At 35.1% G+C, this 19,127-nt stretch overlaps 1 protein-coding gene across 6 annotated transcripts in view; it reads left to right on the forward strand.

Moving 5' to 3' along the window:
• Ralyl (RALY RNA binding protein like) overlaps window positions 1-19,127 on the forward strand; it is a 698,968-nt gene that overhangs the window by 552,396 nt on the left and 127,445 nt on the right. For all 6 annotated transcript variants that reach the window (XM_069990998.1, XM_069990997.1, XM_069990996.1 and 3 more), the window contains one exon: window positions 7,800-7,832. In XM_069990998.1, coding sequence (XP_069847099.1) covers window positions 7,800-7,832 — 33 coding nt within the window. The remainder of the gene's footprint in view (window positions 1-7,799; window positions 7,833-19,127) is intronic.

The raw sequence follows: 19,127 nt of genomic DNA on the forward strand, positions 1-19,127 counted from the left end.
CTTTGTACCTCTTGATTCCTTATATAGCCTTCAGCAGACTTTCCTATCTTCTATTTAACACAAAAGAGATAAGTGCATGTTTGGACATTATGTTTTTCCTTTTGTTCTTTATTGCTGTGGTAGACTTAGGTTAATTATAACCCTTTCACACCCTATGTCCTAAGGTGGTTTTAGAATTTTTGTCAAAACACTGTTAGCAGTCACCATCAATTAATCACAGTTGACATGAAAATTAAATCTTATTAGGCCTATCAGCTTTAGAGTATATAAGCTTTTAAGGAAATGATTGTTCTTATCTACAACCATCTCAGACTATCTTTCATCTCAGTCACAATCTTGCTGTGATCAGTTCCTCGGTATTGTTGACTAGAACATCCCCTGTTTTCATTGTATTTGGTTCTTGTGTCCTCCATCTTGTATACACATTTTTCTAATTTGGGGAGGGGAAGGGAAATAACAAAATGCTGAAATAAGGTTACAAGATGAACCATTGTAACAATGGGATGTACAAGACACTATGTTGAAAACAAACTTTACAACTTTGTGGGGGAGGGAAGAGTTGGGGAGGAAAGGGATGATAGGGAAAAAACAAAGGATGGGTAATAAGAAATTGACTCATTACTTTGCTCAAGTAACTGTAACCCCTCTGTACAGTACCTTTACAATAATATGTATATAGAGAGAGAGAGAGAAAGAGAGAGACAACACTTGGGACAATGTTGGTAAATCCATTACAACTACTATGACCTTATAGGTGTATGCCCTTATATGTATAGGAAGTACTCTTTCAGCACAGGAGTATTCTGTGGATTATTGCTCATGGCTAGTTTGCAATAATATCCTTGACATTTATGCTAACAAAGATGAAAACTTTCAAGGCACACACAGATGTTTTGGGCAGATAGAAGAAAGGAATCTGGTGCATATACTAATTTTTTTCCATGCTGCCTATCAAAGATTGCTTTTTCTTTCTGAACTTCAGTTTTCTCATGCACTCTTTCCAAAATTGCATTAGCTAGAGTGCTTTACACATTTTCTGGTGTAATAAACAAGCCCTGACTTTTGTGATAGTTACTACTCCATTTGTGGAAGACGATGGGACACATAAGAGTTAACAACACTATTCTTTTCTACATGAAATAGATTCATGTTTGTCTTTAACCTATTTCTGTAAATAAATTCTATTCTAGAAAATTTCAATATGAAAAGATGTCTCTTTTTACTCCCTATGAAGGATTATGTAATTTATAAACAAATCTTGGAAAACTTCCACACTTGCTTCGGTTTATAATTCAAATCTGCTCTGTATCTGAGAGAGTGAGTGTACTTTGAGTTTCATTCCTTTCTGGCATGAAGTATATGTGAGCTACTTCTAGAGAAATCATCTCTTCTGTATTTATCTGTACCTCCACTGAATAGATTGGAGGCTGGTTCCATCAGTCAAAGTGCAATTTTTCCAAGTCAACATTTGGGAATTTCTCCTATATGTTGGGTGCCATACTAGTTAAAGCTTAATAAAAATTGTCAAATAGTTCTGCCCCCAGGCTTTATTTCTGTATACCTACAGGCCTACGTGTGATTCTTAATCACTTTTTTCATTCAACACCCTCCCTGGTTACCTTTATTCTCTCTTACAATTTCATCTTACAGTTCTGCATTGATCACATAACTACTGACTCAGTCTTAGCAGTCCAAATGTCTCACTTGAGTTTCAGACCCAGCCTTTCATCTGTCAGCTATGGAGTATCTTCTCCAATATGATATAGTGTGGTTGTTAGGATTTTGATATAAAATATCCCCGGTGGGCTCATCTATTAAATGCTTGGTTCCCAGCTGGCAGTACTGTTTTAGGAGGTGGGAAACAGTAAAAGATAGACAAAATTAGAGAAAGAAAGTCATTAGGAGGTTATTCTGCTCACTGTCCCCTTAGTTCTCTTTTTTTCCTGCCTACCATGAGGAAAACATCTTCTCCACATACTTCTGCTGTCATGTTGATATGCTACTTCCCCATGGGTTCCATAACACGAGGCAAATGACCATGGACTCAACTATCTGAAATTGTGAACCAAACTAAATAATTACCCCTTTTACGTAATTTTTCTCGAGTGCTTGCCTAAGGAATGCAGAACTAACATAGTGCCGCCATACTAACATATTCTCCTCCCTGTATTCTTATTTCTGACTACTGGACATGTATCCAGGGATGAAGATCTGTGGACTCCAGGAGTTAGAATGACAACAATGCTCAGTATTTATTAACTGTTCATCTAACTGCATTTATTTCTCTAATTTATTTATTTTTCACAACAGCCCTATGAATTGGTTTTATCAATAATTCTATCTGCTTATATGGTAATGGTCCACAAAGATAGTCTTACCTTTCTAAGGCTATCCAGTCAGAGGTGGATTAGAAATCAGACAATCTGTGTTCTTAGGCCTCTGTCGCATCCATCATAAATATGGGTCCAGCATGGGCTATCACTATTAAAATAGAAATTATTAAAGATTAGTGAATACCCTTGTTGCCTACTCAACTACAAGATCATGTAAACATAAGACAACATTTTTATAAGATGCTTCGGAATTGTGAAAAAGCACTAGTCTTCCAAAAACATTAGAAATCACTTCTGTAAAAATACTAATTGTATCAAAGCACAGGGATATGAGAAAGCATCTGCAAAGCATGTAGATAACATTTGAAATCAAATGATATTTCACAATAGAGAAAGAAGTATAAATATAGAATATGTGGCAGTGCCATAAGAATATGTAAATAAGATAGAAGAGAGAGCTGAGATGCATGCAGTATGGTATGGGACTTAGAAACCCAGTGCCCAGAATTCCTGAATTCAAACCTTAGCCATTTATTGGCTGTGTGGGCTTGGTTAAGATTAAAACACTGCTCTCAGTTTCCTCCTCTGTAAAGTAGAGTATCCAGATCTCTAATCTGTACTTGTGAAACGCTTTGAAGACTAACTACATTTACTAAATATGGTTTAATTTTATGTTGAAATCTTATAATTCCTTTAGCCCCAAGTATTGATCTACAAATTGTGTTACCTTTTATTTCTCTACTATTACCTGTTTTTCTGAAGGATGTTGTTTATCTTATTCTACTCTTAAATATTACTGGGCACCAAGTAAAGTACTATTAAAGTCATTGCCTGTTTCTTGTGAAATATATAAAATCAATCTCGTTCTTCATAGAACAATTATTTTGTAAAAGATTGTACAAAAGTTCCCACTTGGCATATCACAATGTAATCACCTGTTTCTAAGGACAAAATTGATCAGCAATTTTCTCCCAAGGACTGTTTCTTCTAGTTTGCTTTTACTTTTTCTTTAGTTTTCAGCATGAAAATTACTAAAATAAGCCTTTCATGCATTCAAGCAGTTTTAGCACTTAGTGTTAGCAATTTATCTTTACCTAAGTCATGATCATGAGGATTTGTTCTATATCAGGGATGCACTGGACGATATATAATGTGTAATCATATCCTCTTCAGCATAATCCCTTAAGGTTAGTGGGCTTTCTGCTACATACTTGGGGGAACAGAAGGATGATCAGAAACTCTGACTTGTCTCAAGGCTAAGAAATTTGCCTTGAAGACATGAACCATGACTGAGCAGATGGATACAAAACAGAATATCATTCAACACAAGCTTGTTACCACTTTTCCTATACAATATATTTCAATTTTGAGGACAAAACATGAAGCATATGACTGATGATGGCTTCCTCCAATATTTTTGGCTCCATTTCATTGAAGAAAATTCTTCAATGAAAGAAAAGAGTTCTGGGAGCCCTGCTACCAGGTGTTACCTTCTATGACTTAGAGTGGTTAAACAGACAATGAGCCTTTCCTTCACCAACAGCGATACACTTCACTCCATTTTGGTTTTGTTAGTTTTTGCATAGGTTTTATTTGACTGTTTAGACAAAGATACTTCTGTTTATGCCTCCCATGGAGCTAGGATGACAGATGCCACCCCACATCTAGATTTTTATTGGACAAGATATGGTCTCACAAACTTTTCATCTGGTCTAGCCTCAAACCACAATTCTCCTCATCTCAACCTCCCAAGTAGTGATGATTAAAGACATGAGCTACCACACCAGGATGTGATCATTTAATTAGCCTTCAAATTCATTTTGTAGTCCAAGAGTGATATGCTTAGTGACAGCCATAATATTACAAGCGCAGAGATGAGCATGACTCTGCAAGATGCAGGTGTTAGACTGAGATAAATTTTACTTTTTTATTGTGAAAATACTGTACAGAGGGGTTACAATTACATGGGCAAGATCATGAGTACATTTCTTATCAAGCATTGTAACCTCCTCCTTTGTTTCCCCTTCCCATCCCTTCCCATCCTCCCCCGCCCCCCACCCTGTCCTCCCACCCACCCACCCACCCACCCACACACACACACACACACACACACACACACACACACACACACACACACACACACCAAAGTTGTAAAGTTCATTTTTGACATAACGACTTGTACATCTCATTGTTGCAATGGGTCCACCTGTATCCCTATTTAAACGATTTGTTTTTCCCCTTCCCCTCCACAAATTATACCAACATCAATACAGTGAAAGCAGGGGTTATACTGTTGGGGAGGGACATACAAAGCAACAAAGAAATCATCTTATAAATGTGTTAGAAACAATAGACTATGATAAATTTTAAAAAATAAACAATCATGCACAAGGGAATAAAGAAAAGGAAACTGGATTGTTATACAGAAATAGAATGCTAAAAAACCCAATGCCAGTTTGAACTAGATATATGCACAATACCTTGGACTAATGTGTTTAGTAAGAAAATGGCTAAGGGCTGGAGGTAGTGCTGTGGCTCAACTAGTAGAGTGCTTGCCTTGGGCACAAAGAGACTCAGGGACAGTATTCAGGCTGAGTTCAAGCCCCACAACCAAAAAGAAAAAGGAGGAGGGGGAGAAGGAGGGGGAGGAGGAGGGGGAGGACGGATGGAGGGAGGGAGGGAAGAAAAGAAAAGGGCTAAGGAGTAACCTGGGAAATGGGTGTGAGCACATTTGGGAAGTACTATATAAAGTTTGATTTTTTTCATCCAGGAGTAATGGAAATTGCCAAGAGAGGTGAAGTCATAGAAGTAATATTTAAGGAAACCTGTCACTACAGTCAGAGGATGAAATGCTGCTATGGAAAAAGAGTTTAAATTATTCCAAATTTTAAAGATAGGAGAAGTCCTGATATGTATTAAAGACACACCTGTTTTGTGTGGGTTTTTCTGTGGTTATTTCCATTTCCTTCCAACAAGATAATTATATGGCATGAATTGGAACGCCTTTTTGTGTGAGAGAAATATAGTAAATATTTTAAGATTATGAACACAATCTCTGCTACAGCTACTAATTTGCTGCAATGGCACAAAAGCATCCTTAAATAATGTCTACATGAAATGATTTGGCTGTGTTACAATGGGCTTTGTTTATAGGTACTGAAACTATAATTTCTTATAATTTTGATGTATCAAGAAATAGTTTTCTTTTGATATTTTCTAACCACTTAAAAAATTTTTTTAAAAAAAGCATTTTTAACATCATGAGAGGAAAAGTGACATTGTTTAAAAAGAAACATATGCATTGCTTGACTTATGTGACTTTAACCCCCCCTCTATACCACTTTCATAATAACAATTAAAATTAAAATATATCAGACATCAAACAAGAATTGGCTTGTAGTTCACCATTTACAAAATTTTGGTTTATAGGAAATTAGAACTCTCAGTCAAACATCATTTTGGCTTTTTTTTGCTCAAGGTGGGTATTCTACCACCTGATTCACATCCACATACCCAGTATCATTTGTAAAGTTTTCTGCTTGTCTCAGACATATACTAGATATTGCAAATAAGAGAAAGCATGGGGCCTATGTTTCTTTGGGTCTGGCTTACTTCACTTAATATAATTTTTTCCAAGTCTTTCCATTTCCTAACAAATGGGGCAATGTCATTCTTTCTGATGGAGGCACTCTGTATATATACCACATTTTCTTGATCCATTCATCTACTGACAAGCAGAAAAGGTCAGATAAGTTGATGTTAGGTGAAATGAACCCCAAGGTAAGTACTCAAATGTTTTTGCTTTCATGTGATTGTTTCTAACATATTTATAAGATGATTTCTTTGTTGCTTTGTTTGTCCCTCCCCCACGGTATAACCTCTGCTTTCACTGTATTTGATGTTGGTATAATTTGTGGAAGGGAAGGGAAAAAACAAATTGTTTAAATAGGGATACAGGTGGACCCATTGTAACAATGAGATGTTCAAATCATTATGTCGAAAAATCAACTTTGGGGGGGCGGGTGATGGGAAGGGATGGGAAGGGGAAACAAAGGAGGAGGCAACAATGCTAGATAAGAAATGTACTCATTATCTTGCCCATGTAATTGTAACCCCTCTCTACGGTATTTTCATAATAAAAAAATTTTTTTAATAAAATTAAGGGGCTGGGAAGGTGGCTCAGTGGTAGAGTGCTTGCCTTGCATTCATGAGGCCCTGGGTTCAATTCCTCAGCACCACAAAAGCAGAAAAAGCTGGAAGTGGTTGCTGTGGCTCAAGTGGTAGAGCACTAGCCTTGAGCTGAAGAGCTGAGGGACAGCGCCCAGGCCCAAAGTTCAGGCCCCATGACCGGACCCAAAAATAAATAAATAAACAAATAAATAAAAATAAAAAGTAAAATTAAGTTTTGAATTCTCCACTGATTTTCAATAGAACATCAAGATAGAGGTAGTCAAAGTGGAAAGTTATATGGTAAGAGGAGGGCCACCTAATCAGCTAATCAGGCTAAGCTTGTTAGCCAGTAAGCTTATATGATCCTGTCTTCAGCTACATACTAGAAACCTACAAATAAAAGACAATCAATAAATACTATTTCAAAACTACTCTGATCTCAGCATTTTTATTCCTGAAGATCAAAGACAAATTTTATTGGTTTCATTCAAGTTGTTTATTACCTCCTTAAGGAATGTGGTTCAATTGCTGTGTTTAAATAAATGGATTGGGTGACTCCAGGGTGTCATCTCACACCCACAAATTACATACCTGAACAAAAGTCTGACAGATCTTAGACTGAACTTATTGGAAAGCCTAGGGAATGAATTCTATTGATACTTGTATGTTTTTCATTTTTCAAGTGTTCTTAGTGGAAAATAGGGAGGAATGATCATGATCATGATAGTTCATATAAACAGTCCCTTACATTGTACAGAACTTCTCTCGTTTATTTCAAGTAATTTTCATTTTATCACTGAGCACTCTTTATACCTTATAAAGCAAACATTCTAAACATCTCTTATTATTCATCTCCAACAATTTCCCCTAGTTCCAATGACTGTTCTATATCTAGGGGTGTTTCTCCCAGTAAAGGGCCATATTTGCTGTCTTCCTCTTCCAATTACATAATATTTGCCCTGAATATCAGTTATTCAGCCAATATGTAACCACACATTTCTTCATTATCACAACTAAAAACAGTTAACACTACAACTCTACACACAAATTACCATGAAAAAAGAAAATAAGTGAAGTATGTATATATAAATGCTACATTTTACTTTGTATCATTTTATTTTGCCTCTGCTTTTATCCAGTGAGACTATCAAGTTTAAATTAGGTTTTAATATATTATTTTAAGTTTTATACTATAGCTAAACTATGTATAATAATTCTTCCAGATTCATTTAAAAGCAATTTTTGAATGTGCAGAAAACTGTTGTGTTAAAATGTATTTTTCATACTTTTTCATAGACTTGAATCAAAGGAGCCATTCCTGTCTGTTGGGTGAGTATACCTCTAAATATTTTCAATATAAGCTATTTAGTTCATATTGAGGTAAATGGAGGTATTTCCAGTTGTTTTTCCTGTGTTTAAAAACCATAACCTCTTGCATGAACCATTGCTATCTTTGCTTTATAAAGACTGAACTAAATATTCCCTGAGCTATTTTGGGTAATTAGTACATAAGCAATCCTGTGTCTGCTATAAAAGCCATATACAATGTGATGATTACTTTATTCTTACCCTAAAAGGATGTGCTCAGATTGGCTTTAAAAATTTCTGAATCCAAAGTGGTCCTGTGACTCAAGTGGTAGAGCACTAGCCTTGAGCTCAAGAATTCAGGGACAGCACCTAAGCCCCGAGTTCAAGCCCCACCACCACCAACAACAACAAAAATCCTGAATCACAGGTTCATAATACCTAGTCTGTTTACCTAAGAGTATACTTTTCTCTTTGCTCAATGTTTCTCCTCCACCTTTAGAACATCTTCCATACCTGTATCTGTCTCTCCTCCATTCACTTCATGTTATTCTACTAATTCACTCACAAGAATTGCTTCTCTGAATGTGAAGATGAGAAGCCCCAAGGCAAAGTTGCCTCCTCTGATGGTCACTGTTTTTTGGGTTTTTTTAGTAAGATAATCTTTTATTACGATGTCCTAAACTGTAACATCAGTATCTGGCTGTTGGTTTATTGCATCTTAAGTTGCTAGTAAAGAATAGCAATGAATGATGGTCACTGTTTTGAATCATAGTGTAAGTCCTAATCATGATACATTGTTGACAAGGTTACATATGTCTGGCATTTAGACCTATTTAAGAAACAACAATGTTTTTAGTCTGGTCTATCAAATAACTTTGACTAATATATGAAAATATATTCTGAAGGGAATTTTCATGCTTAGTATTATGGATGAAATATATCACAAATTTGGAAGATGTCATCAGGCTATATTTGATAAGGAAAATAAAAAGTTACACTCTACTCAAGGTTAGTGACCAGAAATACGATGGAGTTAGAGTTTTAAATGATTAGGTCAATTTTCTTGTTCACAGCCCTGGAATATTTCTACCATTCATTGAACAACATTGCTCATAAATCCCTTCTATTCCTCATCAAAGCATTTCATAAAGCCATTTAAATCCTAAAAATCAAAATAATTGTTTGAGGAGGTGGAAGAGGAAAATGAAGTATATGCATTTTATTGGAGGATTTCATGAAAAATGAAAGGTCAAGTTGGTCTGGTCATAAAAATCATTCCAAAAAAATCATTACAGTATACTTTTCTTCTACAGTGATCATCAGCTCCTATTGTTAAAAAGCTCCAAACCCAAAGAAATCTTTTATTGGAATGCATATGTGTCTGCCCTGGAGTCAAGAGGGCTGAAATAGCTTTTCTTCATGCTTCACTTAATACATTTTCTCTGCAGCCTTTTGTGTTCTGAGATGGGATCCATTTTTTATTGACTACCTCTGCTGAACAAGGGCAGACCTTAAGTAATCTTTGTTTTAAACTCATCAGGAGTTTGTCACCCACTAGGAAAGCCCTAAGAAAAATTTTCCAAAACAAAATTATGCATAATTCAGCAAATGCTCAAAGTAGGAATAATGTTAGATATTAAATAAATATTACTATTCTCTCTCAGTCATTCTCTATATAATATGTATGTACATCTGTAGATACACAACACACACACACACACACACACACACACACACACACACATACACACACACATAGGGTGATTTCATAGCCTGGCTATTATGAACATTCTTGTTATAAACATGAGTACACAGTAACCTATATTGTATGCTGACTTAGATTCTTTCAGTCCTTTGAACAAAAGTGATATACTTGGATCTTATGGTTGTTCTTCCCTATAGGTACCTATAAGAGGGGATGAAAGCTTGTTCCAGTCTGATTCTGTTTGTTCAGGGTAGTGATACAGTAATTATTATTGTGAGAATGGTGATATGATGTCATTGTACAAAGGGATTATAATTCTATAAGTCAAGTTAAGAGTACAATGCTTCTTAGTCAATGTCACCCCTCTCTTCATTATCCTCTATTTCCCCTCCTATCTTTGTAGTAGTCTTTAAAGTTACCCGTGTGGTTCTGAAGCCAGCCAGGCCTGAGGGGCACTCTCTGTATGGACTTGTCACCCTTCTTTATCCATGTACATATACACAGATTCCTGGAAATCTTTTGAGAAAAATCTTTGCCATGTAACTTCACACAGTATCTTCTTTTAGATACATATGATGGAGGTGAACACACAGGTCTAGGTTTGTCTTGCAAGATAGCCATCAGAGATCAGAACAAATGGGAATAGCTAAGAGGATATGTCATGCAAGTCTCCTCACCACCTGTGCTGAGGTGTATAAAAATCTCATCTGTAGGTTGACCTGGACTTAAGGCTGAATCATATTCAATTATATACATATAAAGAATTTGAAAATATAATTTAATGCTGGGCTTAGTTGCACATGCCTGTTAACCCTCAGGATTAGAGAAAAGGGCATCAAAGTTTTAGACTAGCTTGATGTACCTACAGAAGCCCTATCTCAAACATATCCATAATAGTATGTAGACATATGTTATATATGCTTAAGAATTTCAAATCCACAACTTTTTTCTCAAATAAGTTTGAAAGCATTACTTAAATCACAGTAATTCAAATAGTTTAGAACAATCTAAAAGTTGTATTTATGGATGTCAGAACTTTGGGTCGATTTTCAAGAATAAACCAAGGATGAAAGCATCAGAAAAGGGTGTATTTCTCTCTTTTTTGGGGGGGGGCCCAGTCATGGGGCCTGAGCTCTGGGCCTGGGCACTGTCCCTCAGCTCTTCAGCTCAAGGCTAGTGCTCTACCACTTGAGCCACAGCTCCACTTCTGGCTTTTTTCTTTTTGCTTATGTGGTGCTGAAGAATCGAACCCAGGGCCTCATGCATGCAAGGCAAGCGCTCTACCACTGAGCCACATTCCCAGCCCATGGGTGTATTTCTTTTGTGCTTTGGACTATGAGTTAGCTGATCATTGACAAGACCAGCTGGATGGAATCTGCTTGCCAAGACTTCCAACATGGCCAATGTCTATTCCACTAAGTAAAGGAAGCTAAATATCGTCAATGCAGTAAAGCTCACCCTGCATCCGAAACTAAACCTAGCTACTAGCTATGTTTCATTAAATAATTTCTTGAATAGTCTTCCTTAAAGTATATTTTAATTTCAAGTTCTTTCTTTGTTCCTCCTCCTTTCCTTTCATTTTTGTGTCACTGGCAGTGGGCATTGTGGAGATATATAGATATATATGTATACATATATACACAGATATATGGGGGATTATTTGTTTTTTAGAAGATAATGACACTAACTTTGCAATAAACTTGCCTCAAATTAACCCAATCTCCTGGTTCCAACCCAACCTCCTGGCTCTACTTGCCTAGAATAACAAGCATATGTCAATACAGATGGATGGCATCCTTACAGTCTTGAAACTGAATTTGAATCTTCAATATGGTATTGAGGTCAGAATTCAGCACCTTGTGCTTGAAAGCTCTATTATTTCAGTTATACACTCTAGCCCCTTTTTCCTTATTGTGTTTTGATAGGGTCAGCTGGTCTGGAACTAGTATCTTTCCAATCCCATCCCCTTGAGTAACTAGGATTCCAGGTGTAGCCACCAGCAATCAACAAGGGTGCTTTCTTGAAAACTTTATTAAGCCTTGATACCATATTAGACTAGAAATGTATATTAGCTTGTTTGTATACAGTGTCTAGAGGAGACCTTACAGTGACTCACATAAATATTAGCAGCCACCTGCTTTATGAGTATCATCTAACATATGAGTATTATAAATGACTGAGGACTTAGGAAAATATCTGATACATAGTAAACATGAAATATATGTGCCAATTACCTTTAATATTCTGTGGAATAGTTAAAGCACTTTATATATGCATATATATACATATATATTTCCTAAGGTAAATCCTAGTAAATCATAAAAACTCAACTAAATCCAAACATTTGAATATTGTAGAAGAGTACTAATATGGCTAAATTGCAGGAAGAGAGTGAAATCAGCACAGGATGCACTGACTTTCTGAGGAAATCTTTAAAGAAGCTAGACAATAAAAAAACAAACAAACACAAAACCAGCATCATGAAAACAGTAAGACAATCCTGGGAGTAACTTAAAACATGTCCTTAACAGTAATCAAAGCTTTAATAGTATGACCAGGAAATAGGAAACAAATACTGTTTTATTGGTTTACATTTTTAAGAGTTGGTTGGTAACAAAACATTAAAAAATAAAAATAGGATCATACAGGTTTATATAGATATTTACTAGTCATGTAGGAATTAAGGCATTGTCTTAATTTAAGAACTGAGACGTCTAAAATATTGTATTGAACAGATTGACAAGACATTTATTATTATTATTATTATTATTATTATTATTATTATTATTATTATTATTATTATTATACCATACAGGAGAGTTACAATTACATGGTTAAGATAATGAGTACATTTCTTATCAAGCATTGTTGTCTCCTCCTTCGTTTCCCCTTCCCATCCCTTCCCAGCCTCCCCTCCTCCCAGCCCCCCCATCTGTCCCCTCCACCAAAGTTGTAAAGTTCATTTTTAAACATAATGACTTGTACATCTCATTGTTGCAATGGGTTCACCTGTATCCTTATTTAAACTATTTGTTTTTTCCCTTCCCCTCCACAAATTATACCAACATCAAATACAGTGAAAGCAGGGGTTATATCATGGGGGAGGAACATACAAAGCAACAAAGAAATCATCTGTCTCAGACATATACTAGCTATTGCAAATAATAGAAACCATGAGACCTATGTTTCTTTGGGCCTGGCTTACTTCACTTAATATAATTTTTTTCAAGTCTTTCCATTTCCCAACAAATGGGGAAATGTCATTCTTTCTGATGGAGGCATAGAATTCCATTGTGTATATATACCACATTTTCTTGATCCATTTATCTACTAAGGGGCATCTGGGTTGGTTCCATATCTTAGCTATGGTAAATAATGCTGCAATAAACATAGTTGTGCTGGTAGCTTTAGTATGGTCTTGTTTGTGATCATTTGGGTAAAGGCCCAAAAGTGGGATTGCTGGGTCATAAGGAATCTCTATGTGGAGTCTTTTGAGGAACCTCCATACTACTTTCCAAAGTGGTTGAACTGACAAGACATTTTAAGCCCAAAATAGAGCCTATACTTATCTTCAAAGGGAAGCACAATATCAGTAGAGACATATAGGCATTCCTGGAAAAGGCTTTGGATGATTGGTAGCAGAGGGAAGGTACTATAACGAGCACATCCTTCTTGCACATCCACTGGTCTAGAAAGATTGAATGGTTTACCACAAGCCAGAGATCAGATTTCTAAGTGAGTTAGTCAAAGTGTGTAATGTACATGTACATTAAATACTTCGTACAGCTAATACACTTTGATTATAATAATCAACAAGTTGAGGTAGACTGCATGTTCAGAAATTATACAAGGATCCTGATGACTTATCCTGCTTAGTGAAATAGAGTCATTAGATTATTTATGTTCGTATCTATTGGTTTCCAACTAAAGAATAATGTTTTTCAAAGTGAGACTACAGTAGAGCTACTTAGAACACCATTGCAATTTGTCAGGTACAGTATGACTTGAAAACACACAGAATTGAATAGCATAAAGTAAGAATGGAAAGTAAGGACTTAACAAAAACCACATAGTGAGTTCAAGGCTAGCCTTGCTACATAGGAAGATCAATAAATACATTTGTGTGCCTGTGTGTGCATGCATGCACATGCACACGCACGCACACACACACACACACACACACACACACACACACACACACACACACACACACACACACAAAGGTCTAGTATCAGTAAATGATTGAGTGATCTGTTAAAGGTTTCATGAATGAATAGGTAGAATCCTGGTGATAGGATGACACACTACAGTCCAGGAACAGGGTAAAAACTCATGTATAGTTAATAAGAACCCATCCCTAAGTGTTAAATATGACTATTGAACATCCAAGAATTACTAATGGCCAGTTCAATGCCTATGTTCTGATGGTTTGGTTTCAGTTTTCTCTAAATCTCCAGTGGGGAAGAGGATAAAAAGATACGACCAATTTTCTTCTAAAAAAGAAATCTATTTTTGTTGGAGTTTTTTCAGACTCAAACAGTGCTACCACAAAATTAATGATTTCTTTAGCAACTGTGTTTGCTTCATTCTTTTCCCAAGGCCCTTCAGGCTCCTTCTCTGGAGAGTACACAAAGTTTTTGCAGTGCTATTTTTGTAATCAAAAGCAGTTGTGCTTTCAGGCCTGATGCTACAACTGTAATTTTAATTTATCAACCTGCCACTCAGAGAAATGCTGGGCAAACATCTGAAAGCTTAAACCTATCATTTATTTCTGCACCTGTCAATGACACTTTTCTGTACTTGTCAAGATCGTTTAAATGGCACCATGATGGCATATACAATATCACCAATAAATTGGGTAATCAATCATTTGCGTGCATATTTTGACAAGAGTGTCTGGAGTTCAGGGGCTCTAGGACACATTTTAGGAAGAAGGTCTCTTGTTACTCTTCAATAATGAAATACAGTAAAGTCATCAGAAAGATTCATCCTCAGTCCCTACTCCCCCCCCAAAAATAATAATAATTTAAGAAATAAAGCCACTAGTTGTGACTGAAATGGCTTTTATTTCTTAAGTGAAATGTTCTCCTGGGGGAAAGGAAATAATTGCAGATTATAACAGGCAAGAATATAGTTACATAGGGGAACAAAAATGCATAGGATCATTAAATAGATTTATTTAGGTCCTTCTTTTAAAGGAAGCAATGGTGCAGTGCTTTACAGCTGATGGTATTTCAAAAAAAGTGATATCAGCACTTCTGCCACTATCTAATTTGTTCATATAATAAAGTGTCACATTAACCCAAATGTGACAATTCAGTTTCACTCTCAGAATTGATACTGTTATAATCTATAGGCAACTTCACTCTCACAAAAATTTGGAAGAAGTCTTTGTTCAATATATAGAGAATTATAGAAACAGATAAAGATATAGATCTAGACAATGCACATATACCTATACATTATGTATTGAATACATACATATATATATATATACATAGGGCCTACATGTAAAGAATCTATTATCATTAAATCTATTCAACCCATAGCAAATCTCATATCCTATATAATGTGTGTCTATTTAAGATAAAATATTGTTAAAATGTAATCTTAATATTGTCTAAAAAAATCTAACTATATTCATTTAACACTTATTTGTGGTCATCTGAGTCTTTACTACTTTTTTAAATTTTATTGTGAAAGTGTTACTACTTAATTATTTTCAAAAGTCTTACAAGTCCTTGAGGATTATGACCACTTCATATCATACAACTATTTATAATGTGTTGTCATTAAATGTCCATATGTATGGAAATAAGTATGAATATTTAACATACATAATTACTAGGTCTCTTATTATAAACTAATCTTAAGGGTAATTATAGTATCAAATTTAAAACAACCAAAGCTTTGAGAGCCATATGAACAAAGTCAGCTACTATTGTTTCTGTACTGTTCTATCCCTTTATTCATGGATCATGTTTCTTTTGTTCTGTGTCTTAATTTTTTTTACTACTAGGGTACAAGCCAGGGTATTTAGACATGCTTGTCAAGAACTCTTCCACAAAATGAAACCACCGGCCCTAATCATGAGGCCACACTAGAAAAGACAATCATATAATCTGACTGGTGAAAAATCCATTCATTGAATATATGGGAATAAAGTTGTTTAGATGTTTCATGTAGAAATATTCCATGAAAAGATAATTTTTATTCAATTTAAAATAAGGTCTCAGTCTCACATAATATAAAAAGCAATCCTGAATACAATCTCTCACTAGAAACAAAACTGAAAAAGACAGAAAATGTTATTGTGTTCTTCATGAGACTACCTTCAGCCCCCTCAGAGGATAGAAAACTCAAACAATTTGTGGAGAATAACTTTTTTTCTTTTCTTAGCTTCATAAAATACACTTTTTAAATTTTTTTATTTATTTTTTATTGTGAAAATACTGTACAGAGGGGTTAAAATTACATGGGCAAGATAATGAGTACATTTCTTATCAAGCATTGTAGCCTCCTCCTTTGTTTCCCCTTCCCATCCCTTCCCAGCCTCCCCCCACATAAAATACACTTGAGCTTAATTTCTAGTTCAATCATGACTTATTCACTAAATATTTTCTACAAGGTATAAATAATACTAATCTTAAAAAGCTCAAAATATTGATTATTCCTTAATAGTGTCTATCAATGACTTTTTACTGATTCTCTCATAGATAAAGTAGATGTCACTGCTGTTTCAGTACTAGAATACTGGGAAGAGAAATCCTGTACAACTTCATTAAACACACACAGAACACTGGTAGCCATATTGGACTGAAGCCCAATCTGTGGCTTTTGCTGAAGTAACTGATGATGTCATGCATCCTAACACTTCCTTCTCCAAATTTCATATTCTTTTGAGTCATCACAAGCATCCAAACAACAGCTTTAATTATTCAGGGAAATAGTTCACATTCAATAAAAGTCATTTATTGCTGTTAGAGGCATTGTGAAAGTGCTAAGAAAGTTTTCAGTCCTCATTTTCAACTCACATTCTATTCATCCAGCTAAGGATGACTGATCTTTATTTTATCAGTCTCATAGTGTGACCTTTTCAATGTTTCTAGTGACATTTTCAAAGTACAAAAGTGAATCTTTTACTCAAAAGGATTTTCTACTTAACTCTGTAGAACAAATCTGTTATCCCAATAAAGTTGATAGTGGACAAATATTAGCAAAACCCAGGCATTATTCATGCATTAGTAGCTTATAAGAAAAAAGGGATAGTCATTTCCCTAAAGAGAAAAAATGCATTTAGAAGTCATATTTTTCATATACTAAGGTACATTAAAAGTTAATGCCAAAAGTTTCATGTTATTAGAAACCTCATTATCTTCTTGGTGAAAATTTTACTAGATTACATTCAAAATGTACCATTAGAAGCTGAGGGCCTCATTCAATTTAAAAACAAATCACATGCCTGTGGTTTAATCAAAGGTAGGCCACCCTCAGCTATGAGTCACCCTTAGTATCCACAAAAAGCATGTATAAGATGAAACACATGATGAGACTTTTCTCCTCAATATTGACTGAATTATCATATCATGAGGGCATGGTGATATAACCTAGCTGGATACTAAAAAATCTTAAATGCATTTAAAAATTGAAGCTCTCTGAAGGAGCTATTTTTAAGATACACTCTGTAAAACATGGATCTTTGATTATCCACATGAATCACAGTGAGTCTGTGGCAAGCTAAGTACTCTAAATTCTCCTGTAATGCCACCAAGTCATAGATGGAGGGGCTGCTCATTCCTAAGTTCTTTAAATTGCCAGTTTGGGGTTTGAAGCTCTAGAGAAAAGACTTGACAGCATCATTGCCCTTTGTGCAATGAACAGCTATCCAATTTCAGTAAGTACATCAATTCATTATTTGAAGGTCTCTGTATGTGTGAAAAATATCACATAACGATGTCAGCTCTACACTAGCCCATGAGACAGACAAAATATCCTATTAGATACTGAGCTTTCCATTTGTACTGCAAAGATCAAAACCTCTACTCATCATTAGTGGACTTTCAGTAAGGAATTTACACAATTCATTTTGAAAATATAGGATGAAGGGCATTACAAAGTATATTTAAATAAATGTCAAATATGTGTTTCCTATTCTCTGGTCCCTATTATTTTTAGAGCAATATTAGTAGCTTAATATTTAAATCTCCAAAGTACAAGTTAAAAACATGAAGTGGATGTTACAATGCCTCATTATCAGCATCGTGATCTTTACTTCTGAATGTCAGTTCAGTTCTGTTTAGGTGAGATTTACTTAATATTAAAAACTTGTAGAAAATTAGAAAATGCCTTCAAAATGTTGAGGGAAAAAATATGTCTAGTCCAAAAATGCTGGCTATCAATCAAGTGAAACACATTGCCAATTAAATCATGCAGATAAAAAAGAATATTATCATTTGCAGCAGAAACATTCTGAAAAGTCCTGTGAACATTGAATTAGCAATACTCTATCATTGTTCTTAAAGGAAATACAGGACTTGGTTCCTATAAACCTCTAGCCATTATAACTTTGCCAGACACTTAATACATAATTTTGTTTAAAGACCCTCTACTTAACATGCATTGTTGACTCATTCATATTGAATTCCTAGCTAACAATAATAAAATTAATGTATGCATGAAATTATCTATCAAAGTTTTCAGGTACCTTTTTCAGCTCTCTTGCACTTAAGATCATTTGACAACATTTCGACACCATATTTTAAACCATTTCAAAGAACCAAATCACCATGAAAAAACAAACAAATGCAAAAAGTACAGCATAATAGATCAAAGGAAGGGTGCTAGTGTACAGTATGTGAGCTGGGAACATGCCAACCAGGTGACTCAAATTTTTTATTATTGGTGTGTGAGTGATTGAGAGAACTCAGGCAGCATTGCTTTGAGGTTGCAAATAATTTTACAAATTTAAAAATACTAAGAATTGGGGGGGGGGAGTGTAGTTGTGGAGATGGGGAAAAAACAACAGAGCAGACAACAATGCTTGATAAAACATGTACTTATTACCTTGTTCATGTAACTGTAACCCTCCTCTGTACAGTATTCTCACAAAAAACATTAAAAATACTAAGAATCAACTGAATTTTGAAAAATTAAATGATTCACAAACATTTTCTAAGAAACCTATAAAAGATGCTCCAACAAAATATTATATGAACAAAAAAAAAAGAGAGGAAGGAATTCAACACAAAAGAGAAACAAGCCCTCAGAAGAAAAACACAGTGGTTTCATCAGAGATCTTGAGAATGTTAGCTCAGGTTCTGAAAGGCAAAGGAGAGCTCCAGGAGGAATGAAACATGAGACAATTATAAGTGCCAAGAAAACAACAATTTGTACAAGAAGGAAATTTAATCATGGCATTGTTCAGTTTATTACTCAACTGTAAATGATATGTACATAGTCATAACAATATGAACACTAAATATTGACTTAAGCAAAACAGAAAATAATTAAAAAGAAAAAGAGAGACCACTAATGAAAAAGCTTTTCTGTCTACATAAACAGAGCAATATTCTGAGGACTCAAAAAGTATTGATTCCTCTGAAAAAAAGATT

The sequence above is a fragment of the Dipodomys merriami genome, unplaced genomic scaffold (assembly GCF_024711535.1).
Source record: "Dipodomys merriami isolate MVZ:Mamm:240054 unplaced genomic scaffold, mDipMer1.0.p SCAF_4, whole genome shotgun sequence".
In the NCBI taxonomy this organism is placed as follows: domain Eukaryota; kingdom Metazoa; phylum Chordata; class Mammalia; order Rodentia; family Heteromyidae; genus Dipodomys; species Dipodomys merriami.